At 33.9% G+C, this 14,824-nt stretch overlaps 1 protein-coding gene across 1 annotated transcript; it reads right to left on the bottom strand.

Annotated features, from left to right (window-relative positions):
• Positions 1 to 4,684: 4,684 nt before the first annotated feature.
• LOC140058306 (uncharacterized) lies at positions 4,685 to 13,441 on the bottom strand. The gene is made up of 4 exons (XM_072103870.1): positions 13,349 to 13,441; positions 6,461 to 6,491; positions 5,595 to 6,128; positions 4,685 to 5,169 (listed from the first exon to the last, which is right to left on the bottom strand). The coding sequence occupies exons 1-4, from the start codon at positions 13,439 to 13,441 to the stop codon at positions 4,685 to 4,687; spliced, it is 1,143 nt and encodes a 380-aa protein (XP_071959971.1).
• Between the last annotated feature and the right edge of the window lie 1,383 nt (positions 13,442 to 14,824).

The following is a 14,824-nucleotide window of genomic DNA, read 5'->3' as shown; positions in this document are numbered from 1 at the left end:
AAGGGTAAAAATGACGTTATGACTTTGAACGGTTTACTGAACAAATATGGTAAATTATTTGAAGATTCGTATGAGGGCATGAAACATGAACTTGCTCACATTAATGTTAAAGAAAATGTTACCCCTGTGTATGTTAAAGCAAGATTTGTCCCCTATGCCAACAAATGTAAAGTTGAAGATGAGCTTAAGAAATTGGAGGAAAATAGTGTTATACACAAAGTAGATAAGAGTGATTGGGCAACACCAATCGTAGTTGTTCCAAAAAGTGATGGCACAGTTAGAATCTGTGGCGATTATAGTGTAACGATCAATAAGTTTATTGATGATGAGGTATATAGCCTTCCAAGCTCAGATGATTTATATGCAGAGTTAGCAGGAAAATGTATTTTTACTAAATTAGATTTATCCCATGCATATGCTCAACTAAATCTAGATGATGAGAGTCAAAAATATGTTACAATTAACACCCATAAAGGTCTTTACTCATACAACAAACTACCATACGGTGTAAAACCAGCCTCAAAAATATTCCAGGGTAAAATGGATAAGATTTTGAATGGTATTAATAATGTATTATGTAATCAGGACGATGTGCTGATTAGTACAAAGACAGTCAAGGAAAACTTGGCAATAATCAAAGAAGTTTTTCGACGATTTGACCACTATAATGTTCGTTTGAAGAGAGCGAAATGTAAATTCCTAGAAGATGAAGTAATATATCTTGGACTTAGAGTTGACAAACATGGAATCGCACCGATTGACGACAAAGTTAAACCAATCAAAGATGCAGCGAGACCAGAAACTGTTACACAGCTTCGATCATTTCTTGGCATGGTGCAATTTTATTCAAAATTCATGCCAAATCTGTCTACGCGCATACAACCGTTGAACATGCTGCTTCGTGACGATGTCGAGTGGCAATGGAAAAATGAACAAGAACAAGCTTTTAAATGGTGCAAAGAAAGCCTAAGCAGCGAATCATGTCTGACACACTACGATACTAAGCGAAAAATAATTCTTGAATGCGATGCTAGTCAGTATGGAATCGGATCGGTAATAATGCATCAGATGGATGATGGATCGAGGTTACCCATACACTACGCTTCAAGAACATTAACCAAAAGTGAAATAAATTACAGCATGATAGAAAAAGAGGCACTTGCAATCATCTACGGCATCAAACGATTTTACAAATATCTTATGGGTAGAAAGTTTACCATCAAGACGGACCATAAACCACTTCTGAAAATCTTTGGTCCAACTACTGAAGTCCCAGTAATGGCTGCAGGACGTATCCAAAGATGGGCTCTTCTGTTAAACCAATACGATTATGATATACAGTATATTTCGTCAAACGAGAACGCGGTTGCAGATGCTTTATCGCGACTACCAATAAAGAGCGATGAATGCGACCTAGAGCAAAGCGTATTTAACGTTACCGCGATTGAAGACGACTTTCCGATAACAGCAAAAGACATTGAGAAAGAAACACTAAGAGACAATATATTATGTAAAGTACTTAACTATGTAAAACATGGATGGCCAAACGTTGACAATTTTGATGATGATATAAAACCATATGTAAACAGACAACTTGAGCTATCGTGTGAAGGCAATTGCTTACTTTGGGGCTCCAGGGTCATAATCCCTTCTAAACTACGTTCTAAAGTGCTTGATGAAATGCATTGGGAGCATCCCGGAATATGTGCGATGAAAGCCATTGCCAGATCATACGTATGGTGGCCCAAGTTGGACTGTGATATTGAAGTAGTAGTTAAGAGATGTAATACTTGTCAGAGTATGAGAAATGTCCCACCTAGCACCCCCTTATTACCTTGGAAATGGCCCAGTAGACCGTTTCAGAGAGTACATATAGATTTTGCAGAAAAGAACGGCGACAATTTTTTGATTTTGATAGACGACTCCACACTCCACTACAGGACTTACTCCTGCTGAGTTATTAATGAAACGTAAGTTACGTACACGACTATCCTTAGTTAGTCCAAACATGGCTCAAAGGGTCGAAGAAAAACAAAAGTCACAGAAAGTGAAAGTCATGTTAATCAAGAAAGACAATTTCATATCGATGATAATGTTTTAATTAAGAACATGCGACCCAAATCCAAAGAAGAAAAATGGTTGAAGGGAGTCGTAACCCAATGTTTAGGACCTAGAAAGTATGAAATCCATACTTCACACGGTGTCAAAGTGATGCACCCTGATCATATGATTGTTGATACAGGTAGTACAAAATCTACTCAAAATGTTGAGAGGAGTGATGTGAATGTATTTAAAAGTCCTAATACTAAACCACACAGAATTAAGAAAGCAAGAAGCAGGTTGATCGAAGAAGCATAATTTTATTAGAAGTTCAAATTAAAAATGTTGGTTATTGTTCGAAGTGTTTAACAAAGAAGAAAATGTTTGATTTTGAAAAAAACTTAAGAATTAGTAATTTGACAGGGCAAGGACTCCCCGAAATGGCAACATATTTGTTTTAAATACAGTACACTTTTTATAAAATTAACTATTGTTGATGAAAGTGAAATGAAATTATTTAAAGTAAAAGAATACATTTGATACATTTAACATACTACAACAGAGATATAGTGGTGAATGGCCAAGTAGTAGGCACGGCACAGCTAATGCGATGCAGCAGTATTTGGATGGTTCCTCTCCATGTTAAAAAGAGATGTGATTGTGTTAGAGTTGACTGTCTAGTTATTCAATATTATCTCTATGGTCATGGCTTTAAATATACGTCTTTTTCATGAAAACAAACATTCAAACTAAAGGAATTACCTTGTTTCCATTCTTGGTCAGTCCATAAATATTTTAATGCAAGTTCGGGTCTTCCAATACTGTTAAGAGCACGTGCAAGAACACTTTTCGTAGCAAAAACACCTCTCTTTTCCAACCATATCTGCAAAACTACTAAATTCTGTCTAGATAGATCTGACTTGTGGTCATGCTCAATAGTTTCCACTTCCCCTTTTGTTAAGTCAAGCATGAAACCAATCCTTGCTACTTCTTTCCCAATGTGTTTTGAGATTTCAGAAACATGTTCCGGTTCAACTCTTGCCCTATCCTCTATGAAAATAAAATATGTTTTTATTCAATAATAATAATAAATTTGGACTTTTAAGCACATAATGTCATAAATGCGCTTCACATAAAAAAAGTAATCCATGAAATAAATAAAATAAAAAATAAAATATAAGGATCTATTCTTTTTTTTTTATTTATCTTCCGCCGACAAAAATAGGGTGAAATCAAATGACAGAAATCTATTTAGGCGTTACTGTATACCATTAAAAACAAATTATAGGTACGCTATATGAAAACAAAAAAGTGTTTTAAGCAATAATTCATAGAAGTTAAAACACATTATGTTTAATTTTTTAAAGCACGCAAATCAAAGAATATTGAACGATCTTAATTCTTACGATAGCACCATTTTGGTAGAACCACTGATAATTGACTGTTTTCTGGTATATCAGGAAGGCTGGGGGTCGAGGAACGTCGTCTTGGAAACCTCTTTTTTAAAGCAGCAGATTTCCCTAAATTTCCACTACCTTTTTTGACGAAAACGTCATCAGACTTCATAAGTGGCTCTTGTTCCTCAATCGCTAAATAATAATATAATTTCAATATTACACATATCTTTTTAATTGTCAAAATGATTGATTACATTTTTTTTGCCAAAGGGCCAAATAAAAGCGTTTTAATTAACAAAACAAAAAGAAAATGTTTGATTTTAAGTCTTATTATAGTTTTTAGACATATGCACTGTACGGTACTTTAGTTACAAAACATCACAATAGTATGTACAGGTACTGTAGTCATAGAAGATGCTACTTATATAAGAATACGAGAGGCATATGATTGTTATCGTTAGAATTTAGAGTGGAGTTTTATAATGTTTTGAAGTTTTGGTTTCGGGTTTTTTTTTAACAATTTAGTCTTTAATCATTAATCTGACATAACTCGTAAAATAATATACACTGTCTGTCATACTTAACTTATAGAAGGAAGTGATGTGATATATCGAAATAACGGCTGTAACATAAAGTCTAGTAATAAAACACATTCATCATGGCGCATAACCACGAGTGTCCGTGTGATTGATTCTGCACGATAAAAAACGTTGTCTTCATCATAACCCACAAACATAACAGTGGGCATTGGACGAGAGAAGCCCTTGATCAATGTTAGGACCAATCAAGGTGCTTTAAACAGTCCTGTCTTTGTCTGTATCAAACCTGTTAGTGGCGGTAATTATTGCTGTTGTTTTCGATCGAATAAAAAAAAAATATATGCCATGAAATTTATGAGTACCAAATTTGATTATGATACATGCTTGTGAAGATATGATTCCAAACGTGATTTCGTTAATATCGCGTAATTTTTGATTGCGCATCGTGAAAACATAACCACATCGATTCCTGGCCATAAAGAATATACTTTGAAAAATTGACTTAGCTGATGAAATTGATCTCAAGATAATTGACGAACAAAATAGTGCTAAGGAAAGAATAAATAAATAAAGATTCTGACAAAATCAATAAGGTTATAGTCAATATTATATGTTATATGCATGATAATGCATATAACCTAATTACAAATGTGTCTGAAAGGGTACTTCGGGGGAAAAATTAGATGATAAACCCAGTATATATAGAGATCATGATAAAACATGTTTACCTTTTTTTATGAGCATGCAAAGTCCATTGTGGTATTCAAGTTGATCAATGTGTGTGATCCATTCCTTTTGAAACAATTTCTGCTGATTTTCCTCTGCTACTAATATTTCAGCTAAGTCTTTCAAAAGTTGTCCACTATCATGGATTTCACGTAAATTTATCAGCGCATATTTATCAATGACAGATAAGTGGAAGACTATACATCCTTCTGTCATGAGGGTTAATTTTACACCACGCTGACTGTAGTAGTTAACAAGCTCTTGTAGTTTATCAGTAAATTCCAATGCATCATCAAACTTCAGATTGCCTTTATGTTGGTTAAGATGATCTAAAATCTCAACAGGATTTGTACTTTGGCCAGGAGGAGGTTGATACTCATCAAGGTTTCTTTCTGATGACGAAGGAGGTTGATAGCTTGAGTTAGATCGTCCTCGTTTACGTTTCAGAGTTAAGTGTAATTGAGCCTCTTTAATAATAATAGAAAAATACATTAATGGCTGAAAAAGACATATTTAGAAAATTGACAATTTATCACAGTTCAATCATTATTTAGCAAACAATGACTATAAATGCAAGAGTTGAATTTCATTGAAAACGGTTTTAAAATAATAGTAAATATTATGTCTTGTTGTAGCAAACATTATTTAATTTGTATGCTACAAAACTAATCAATATTGTGTTCCACTTGATACATTGTGTCTTTCTATATTAAATTTCAGTAGAGTTTAAATATTTCAACTTCCTAATATTTTATACTACCTGATAATACATTTCATTTAACTGTAGTATCAAATACTATGCTTTGGCCTGCATCAATTTAAGATCTTTCTAATACAGTAGTGCTACATTGCAAAATGTACTATTGAAAATGAATTAATGTAGGCTATATACCTTTAGTAAAAATGTCCACAGCATGGGGAATTTTAAGAATTTTTAAGGTCTCCACAAATTCATCCATTTTTGCTTCACATATGATGGTTTTGTGTTGTAGATGAAGTATAAGGTTCCATCCATCTTTATACTTCTTTGGTGGATCATTGTAAATATTGTCAATTTTTATTACATCCTCCTCTATTAGAACATTACCCAAATTCAGAACTTTTTGTTGATGATGACTGAATTTTGAAATAACCATCTCTTTAGCACTAGAAAATGATGGTACTGGTATGTGAACTCGAAGCTCGTCTACAATACCAAACTGTTTAGTAGCTTTTATGGTATCATATAGAAGGGTTAGATTTTTTGAACTAAGATGTCCAGAATTCGTCAATTGTTTCATTAAGTCCATCGTCATAGTGGCATTGTGTATGTCAGCATCTGCAATATAACCTTGGTACAAAACTTTCAGTTTTGTGATGAGGGATCGGTCATCATACCAAGTTGAAAAACATACCAAAGTCTGGTTAAAAGATTTGCCAGATATTTCTAGGAAAAAAAGAAAACAAAAATGTAAAATACCATACCAACTTGTTTGAACACAAATATTTCTTAAAAAACAATAACAACAGAAACAACTTTATTTATAAATACAGTATGTAAAGTAGAAACAATCTTGGTTATCCTTTAGCAAAATATACTCTGAATGCAAATTATGAGGCAAATGCAAACATAGTAGAGTTTGTAATGGCAAATAATTATTTTCTTGGTCTGAAATGATTACACATTATTCTATCATCTGTAAGGTAAGGAAGGGTGAATGTTATATGCAATGATTGTAAAATCAAGCTTCATAGTCTTTGAATTCCATTAAGTTCTACCTGATTTAGCCATGTTATCTTGTCTCCATTTCTAAAATAAAAAAGAAAAAACAATAGTAGTAAGAAACAGTGTCATAGGAGCCTCGAAACGTGGCAGGCTGAAGGCGCTTGACCTTTGACAAGATCGCCTAAATTTCTAGTTTTTAACCTTACAATATTTATATTGTATATTCAGGTACAGCCGCTCCATAATCTCTTTGCTTTTCTTCCTTATATCTTTTTTACATTATATTATTTTTACTAACACTCATTACTGTTTATATACCTAATGTAATATGTTTTTACATCTTTAACATAATTTCATAAACATCTTCATGTCGTAAAACTACTCGTAACAATTTTTCTCAACTTTCTATCATCTAAAAGTCGTAGTTAGTCATGCCTCGGGTCACATTCTATGGTCACCGTACAGGTAGGCTACTACATTAGTACTTCTATGAATGGATGACTAGCCGGTGACAATAACGCTAGTTGGTCATACCCAGTACCGTTTTGATTTTACAATCTTTCGGGAAACCACCTCACGACGATTTTACAGGCCTAGGAGCCGACATAGATCTCTAGTGGGATCTAACCGTCATAAGTCATTCCTCACATTCAAAATCTATTCTTTTTATTAACAAACTTTTCCTATTTCTACATTCTATACTACTTTTTTCATTTTTCTACATTTAGATCCTTGTTTTTTCTATTCCTTTACCTACGTACGACATTCATAGCATAAACATCATGTTTCACAATATAATTTTTCAACACACAATATTTATTTTAAGCCTAATATTACATAACTATTTAAACACCCACAGAATATGGTTCATCCAACATTTAAACCAAAAGATATTAGGAAAATTACAACAATCAACGAATGGAATAGGATACATACCAAGACGACTAAAAATATTTTCAGAGAAGAAATAATTAACTGTAGTCGATATTATAACAAAATAGAACAACTGACACCTAGCCTACTCAAAATAAACAACAACCATAACGTAGAAATAAAATTCGTTGACAACAAAATCAGCCAAATCAGGAATTATACCATTAATATAAATACCGGGGAAAGTATTGAGGACACCGAATTGAGCGACAATATTAACACATTGGAAGAATTGAGCGATATTATTAAACATAGATACCGACAAACACAACTCTTGAAACAAAGTATCTTACAGAAATATAAAGATACAATCGAAGAAATTAAACAGAAGAATGCAATTAATAAGAAATACGTTTTTAAAAAAACCACCTCAGATTTTGACTATGCAAATAATTTATGTCAACAGAGAAGTGTTTTGCACACAATACTAATTAAAAAACTTATGAAAAACTATGATGCTAAAAAGAAGGAAGACGAAATTAGAAACGAAAACAAGAAAGATGATTTGAACTTCCACAATTTTACTAACTTTAAAATCAATAAACACACCAAAACAATATTGAACAAGGGACCATCGTTTATACCCACAACCTTCAAGAACGGACAGCAGATTAAAACAGAACTACATAACGATATTAAGTCCTCCTTTACAACAATGTTGAAACATGAGATTTACAAGCATAAAATCAAAACAACTCACACTAAACCACACTCATTGCCTATACATAATAAACACAAAACACTTTTCCATGAATTAATTACACATCCTCACATTAAACCAAACACAACTGCTTTCTGCTACAACAATATCGAAGAACTAAACCAAGAATGCATCGAAAATTTTAGATGTATAGATAAAAGAAATACAACTAAATCACAACTCAAACAATTGAAAACACTTGCCAAAAACCCAGAAATAATAATACAAACATCAGACAAGAATTTAGGTTTATGCCTTAATACTACAAAATGGTACAAACAAGAATATGATAGACAACTTAACAACGAAATATATCAAAAAGTCGATCCTAAAATTGATGAAAGAAATTATATAACAAAATTAAAACTTAAAGTTCGAAATGACATGATTAAACTAATTAATGATACAGACATCAAAGACCACGATTTTATCAAAGAAATCAACCAAATTACAAACTGGATCGATAACTCCAAATTACAATTACCTACCCTCAAGATTCTACCCAAACCCCATAAACTTAAAAAACCACCCTCACCCGAAACAGAACAAGACCTTAAAGGACGACCAATTATTACAGCCCATAGCTGGACTACTACCCCCCTATCCAAAACACTAGGCCACCATCTTAAATTAATTATAAACAAAATTAAAGATATGTTCTATGACAAAAATGTACCCTTTCCCATTATTGAAAACTCAAACGAATTTGTTTCCAAAACACAATTAATTAACACAAAATTCTCCGACACAAATTTCTTTATTTCCTGGGACTTCGAAAGCCTTTACACTAACATCACTATACAAGATACCAATGACACCATCACAAATGCCTGCGACCTCTTAAATGTTAACAATGAAACCAAATTATATCTCACAAAATTAAACAACATAATTAATAAAAACGCATACTTCAAAGCCGGACCTTATTTTTATAAGCAAATACAGGGAATCATTATGGGGTCTTACCACAGCGCCCAAATCGCTAATCTTACCCTCCTTTTGAAAGAATTAAACTTCCTCACCACATTAAAACAAAGATTTCAACTAAACCCTTCCAACTTCTTATTTACCCGATTCATAGACGACGGCGCACTAATTATCAGCAACCCTAAAATTAATTCTCTTGACCTTATTAAATCCATATCCAACATCTACCCACACAATATTCCACTCAACTTTACTTTTAATACTACTAACATGATATATTTGGACACACACATTTCCATCAACTATACAACACTAACAACAAACAAAATACACTACTCAATATATCAAAAACCATACCAAAAATATACATACATTCATAAAACATTCAACCATAACCCATCAATTTTTAAAGGTATTATCAAAACAGAGTCCCATCGTTATAACCGACTTTCATGTAATATAAAAGAATATCTACACATCACCTCCCTCTTCTCTTTACGACTAAAGAAAATAGGTTACAGCCATAAATTCATAAATAAACATTTGACACATTTTCAACAGAACCCCAAAGAAAAGATCACAAAGAATATTAATAAACAAACAATTTGTATTAAAACCAAATTTGATAAAACCACAGATAAAACAAATATTATGCAAGGTATTATAAATAACCACAAACACCTACTCAAAAACAAGTATAAAATACAATACGTTTTTTATAACGACAGAAAGATTAAACAAATATGCTGCACTAATAAACAATTGCACAACAAACTGGCAACCTATCAAACATATTAAATTAAAAGTTTTGTATAATTTATATATTATTAATTATTATAATATTTTAATACTAAATTGTTGTATTTTATAATATTCTTGTATTATAAACACCTTTATTTTGTCAAATAAATCGTTGTGCATACTGTACCATTATGTTTACCTCTATATTTATTCATTAATTTTGAATTTTTTATGACTTATAAAATGTTTTTATACCAGATTAAATATATTATAAGCACCCATTTTTATTGACATAAATTTACCTTTTGACAAAATTTTTAAATGAAAATTGTCCCTGTACGTTAATTAATAATAAGAATACAGACCTTTACGCGTAATCATAAACACCCGCGTCAATTTCAATAACGCGTTCTAACACACGCGCATAGCAAACATTCGAACCTGTTACTTTCAAACATAACATTCTCACTAAGGAAAGGTCGGTAAAAACATATTGAATTTTCTACAGCTCCGACATTGTCATTTTTTCTATAAAATCCAAACCAAATAGCTTTGTACACAAGGTAAGACTAATTAATATTATATTTAGAACTAAATAAATTCTACTTTAAATTACATTCAGTTAAACTATAAAATATAATCATATTACGTAAATCCTATCTAGGCTAGGCTAGTTAGGCCTAGGCCTAGGCATAATAATTTTAATAATTTTTTAGCGTCCTGTATACACAGAAACAAGTACGTAACATAAACTTTCAATCTTCTTCATATTGAAATAATAATATTTTTTCTAAAAAGGTGAGAAAATTTAAACATTGTTTAACATTAAAACGAACAACGTATTTTAAAAACAATTTAACAATAACCATTTTAATAATTTTCTATCCACTCTACAAATTTTTCATATAAAGATATTGTGGAACCACGTCAGGTCAAGTTCAATATTGAATATCGAAACGTGGCAGGCTGAAGGCGCTTGACCTTTGACAAGATCGCCTAAATTTCTAGTTTTTAACCTTACAATATTTATATTGTATATTCAGGTACAGCCGCTCCATAATCTCTTTGCTTTTCTTCCTTATATCTTTTTTACATTATATTATTTTTACTAACACTCATTACTGTTTATATACCTAATGTAATATGTTTTTACATCTTTAACATAATTTCATAAACATCTTCATGTCGTAAAACTACTCGTAACAATTTTTCTCAACTTTCTATCATCTAAAAGTCGTAGTTAGTCATGCCTCGGGTCACATTCTATGGTCACCGTACAGGTAGGCTACTACATTAGTACTTCTATGAATGGATGACTAGCCGGTGACAATAACGCTAGTTGGTCATACCCAGTACCGTTTTGATTTTACAATCTTTCGGGAAACCACCTCACGACACAATATAATTAGAATTTGTTTTTAGAACTCACAGAAATAATGCATAACCAGGAACTTTAATGTTAATTCTAAATAAAAATTGTTGAAAATGTTCTCCAATGTTTTATAACATAAAACATTTGAAGATAGAAGATTTTTCATACCAAAGTTTATGGTTGATCAATTGTGTACGTGACATGGGATACAAACAGCAAAAATGCTTATTGATTTAATTCAAAACCCTTCCAACTTTCAATATAAATTACACTTACACTTACACTTACACTTAATGTTTGATGGAAATAGTTTAGGCTAGTGCCTATTAGATTCCATTTCTAGCCGAAAATAGTTGTCAAGTCTAGACTTAAAGATGTTCACTGAAGAGGCTTGTATTACATATTCAGGCAGAGAATTCCAGTGATGTATGACTCTGATGGTAAAAAAGTTGACCCTGCACATAAGATTTCCTCTAAGTTTTGGACGATATAGTTTTAAGCTGTGTCCCCTGGTTCTGATGTTGTGAGACAATTTAAATAAATCTTTTGGGTCAATATCCTCAAAGCAAATTAATCAATGCTAGAATTAATGAGAATGTCTTAGGGACACTTCTTTGGGAAACATAACAATAAAGTGAGTATATATATCATGTACGCATTTTAATGTCAAAATGAAATTTAATGGTACACACAATTTCAATTCACAAAAAAAAAGAACTTAAAAGAACTGTTAAATCTGAAACTTTGTGTCTAATTCAATCAAATCAATTTTAAAAATGAGATGTCAAAATGAAATTAAATAGCAATAACAACAATTCAACATATTAATTCGTCAAAGCCTAACACTACAGATCAAAGTCCATTACAATAGCCTATCTGGGCAAGTGGAACACTCAGCGTCCTGCTAGGTCTAGCCTATCAAAGTACTTTTTATAGAATAGGCCCTATTTCTAAACCAGACCTCCCCCGAGACCTCCTAAGAAAGGGCATCTAAAAACAAGACTGTTTGGATCAGTCAGTACAGACTGAACTGAAATAGCACTGCTAGGGTCTGACTTAGTTATTGGTTAATTCCACTCTACTATTTAAAATACGTTCGTTTACAAACCATAGTTTATAAATAGAGTTTACTCTTCTTTTTTTTAAAACGAAAGCAAACAGCGAGGATGATCCAGGTTCGACGATCATCTCATCAACTTCCGGATAAGAAAGGGAAATCCCCTTGTATCTAGTCGACTCAATTGTATCAGAGGGAGTTTCCATGTGGCATTAAAAAGTGTAGTCCACATAATTGCAAAAAAATAGAATTGTAAATGAATAATTAAAACGATATAACGAATAATATTTAATTATTTTCAAATTGAAAATATCTACAATTTATTAAACGATCTTACTTAGTTAACTTACTAGGCCTACCTGACCTAGGCCTAGTACTGTATTCTTCCAAAGAGAAGTCAACACTCGTTCTAATTTGGAATAACCCCTTTTTTGGCGGTGACGTGTGTGACGTGTGTTGGTGTACATAGCAGCAAAGAACTTATAACACAAGAATCTCCTGTTCGTACGAAGCGCGCAACAATTTCGAAAGGCATTGTGGGATAGAATAGAGCTATGGGTGGCGCCATATTGTGAGCCATGGAGTAGGGCGCCCGCATCAAATTAGAAAGTCAAAATCATAGAGGGGATCTGCTAATACTATAGGGGATGGAGTAATTGACTTCCTAGTTTGGAGGGGGCGCTGCTCCATGCTGTGAAATGGCGTCGCCCAGTTTGACCTTTTAACCCTGTACTTCCGATACTGTGTTTTGAATGCAAATTGAAGAACAGGAGATTCTTGTGTTATAAGTTCTTTGCTAGCAGCACAGTACAGACTGTACACCTCCACATGCACCACATGACATATATATTCTTTGACCACATCCATAGTGTTGTGATTTTAGGCTAGCACTGAAATGGCCTACTAAAGCAAGCAAATACACTCACCTTATTCAGTCCCGCAGTACCTAAACCACTACAGAGACTCAATGTCCAGTACCACTCTAGGGTAAATACTGTTTATAGTACAGGGTACTCTTATGCATCAAGCATGTTTCCTACATGGGGTCCAGACATCAAGTGAGCTAACTAGCCTATCCTGGTGGGGTCAACCATGCATTTCAACCAGCTGATTTACATGCAAATGAGCAAACTGGACAGGGTATTCAAGCGTGAGACCCCTTTCACAACACACCTCCCCATTCTAAAAGGGAAGCATTCCACCTTTCTCACACTAGCTTGAATACACCGGGGAAACTCCCTGAAATGTGGGTATTGTACGTCTTCTTCTACATCATCATGGTAAGTGTGAAGCTCAGGAGGCATACTGATGTACAGATATCAGCTCCTGCATCACTATACTTACCATCTGCAGCAACTTCCAAGATCAACCCGAGTTCAACAAATGTACATTACATTGCCACGAGCAAAAGTAATGCAACCATTTGGCAGGTTTATATTGATGTGAGTTAGGTTGAGGTTTCCAGTTTCGGCCTACTCCAGATTTCAGAAGCTTGATAATGGTTTTCGGCTTCATCTTCGTGTGAGGATATGTGATGATGGGTTGAGCTACAGAGAGTATAAGTCATAGACCTAGTACGGGGCATTAAATCATTTCTGACTTTTCTCCCATGCTCTCTGTACAACCCTTTGCGGCGACAGTCAAACCTCCTATATTTTTCAAGAGCTTTGGTGATAGTAGCACAATGTTTCCGTGAAACATACTCACCAGCCTCCTTGTCGTGACACCCAGTGCAGAACCATTCCACCTGTAGCTTTTGCACTCTAGATCTAGGTAGATCACTACAGGCTTTCTCGGTTACCATCATGACTCTACGTCCCCATTTTTCTATAGCTTCGTGTCGTTCCTGTTTTAGAGACCGCTCACCGTCTCCGAAACGTACACTGAGGACATCCATCATCTCTTTGAAGTCTAATGTTGGCTCCATCCTTAAAAGATTGGTTAAGAACTTCGCCGCAGGTCCCTCCATACACCAAAAAAGGGCATTGTTACTATCCCCGGTGGTAAGGTTCTGCGCCTTTGCGAAAGATCTGAACCGTTTCTTAAAAGGATACCAGTCATCATCCCAGCCATTAAAAGTTAGAGACTTGGGAATGTCTTTTTGTCTCAATAGTTTTTGTGATTGTTGGGAATGCCTATGCGAGTGTCGTCTTCTAGATTGAACACTCGTAGAATATTTACCATAAGCCATATCCTGATCACTATCTTCGTCACTTGTACAACTCTCATCATTACTAGAGCTGGAGTCCATAAGACTAGAGCTACTAGAAGAGTCACTGAAACAATCCTCTGTCAGTAATCTACAAAGCTTAGACACAGATCTAGTTTTTGAGGTTTTACTACCTTTAGTGCAATGGTGACCCCGTACATTAAGACTAGAGTCTAAAGCTAACAGTTCAGATATTGGTTGACATTCTGCTTTGGTTGCATACCTATAGTGAGTATTCCTACAACCTGAATCCGTCTTTTCTCTGTGGTCAGAACTAGGTTGGTTGGTACTGGTGTGTCTCCATGAGAAACTACCACCAGGTAAATCACCAGAATAAGTTCCAAATGGAACTTGTGCTGCATGGAACAACTGAGGAGTGCTAGTGTTCTGAACCCAACTACTCACTAATTGAGGATTCGGTGTGAAATCCCAGCGAGTCGTTTTGGATGACAAGCACTTGATTCCAGTTAAATATTCT

The sequence above is a fragment of the Antedon mediterranea genome, chromosome 9 (genome assembly GCF_964355755.1).
Source record: "Antedon mediterranea chromosome 9, ecAntMedi1.1, whole genome shotgun sequence".
Classification (NCBI taxonomy): Eukaryota; Metazoa; Echinodermata; class Crinoidea; order Comatulida; family Antedonidae; genus Antedon; species Antedon mediterranea.
The sequence above is the reverse complement of the archived record's forward strand: the minus strand, read 5'-3'. Positions and strand labels throughout refer to the sequence as shown.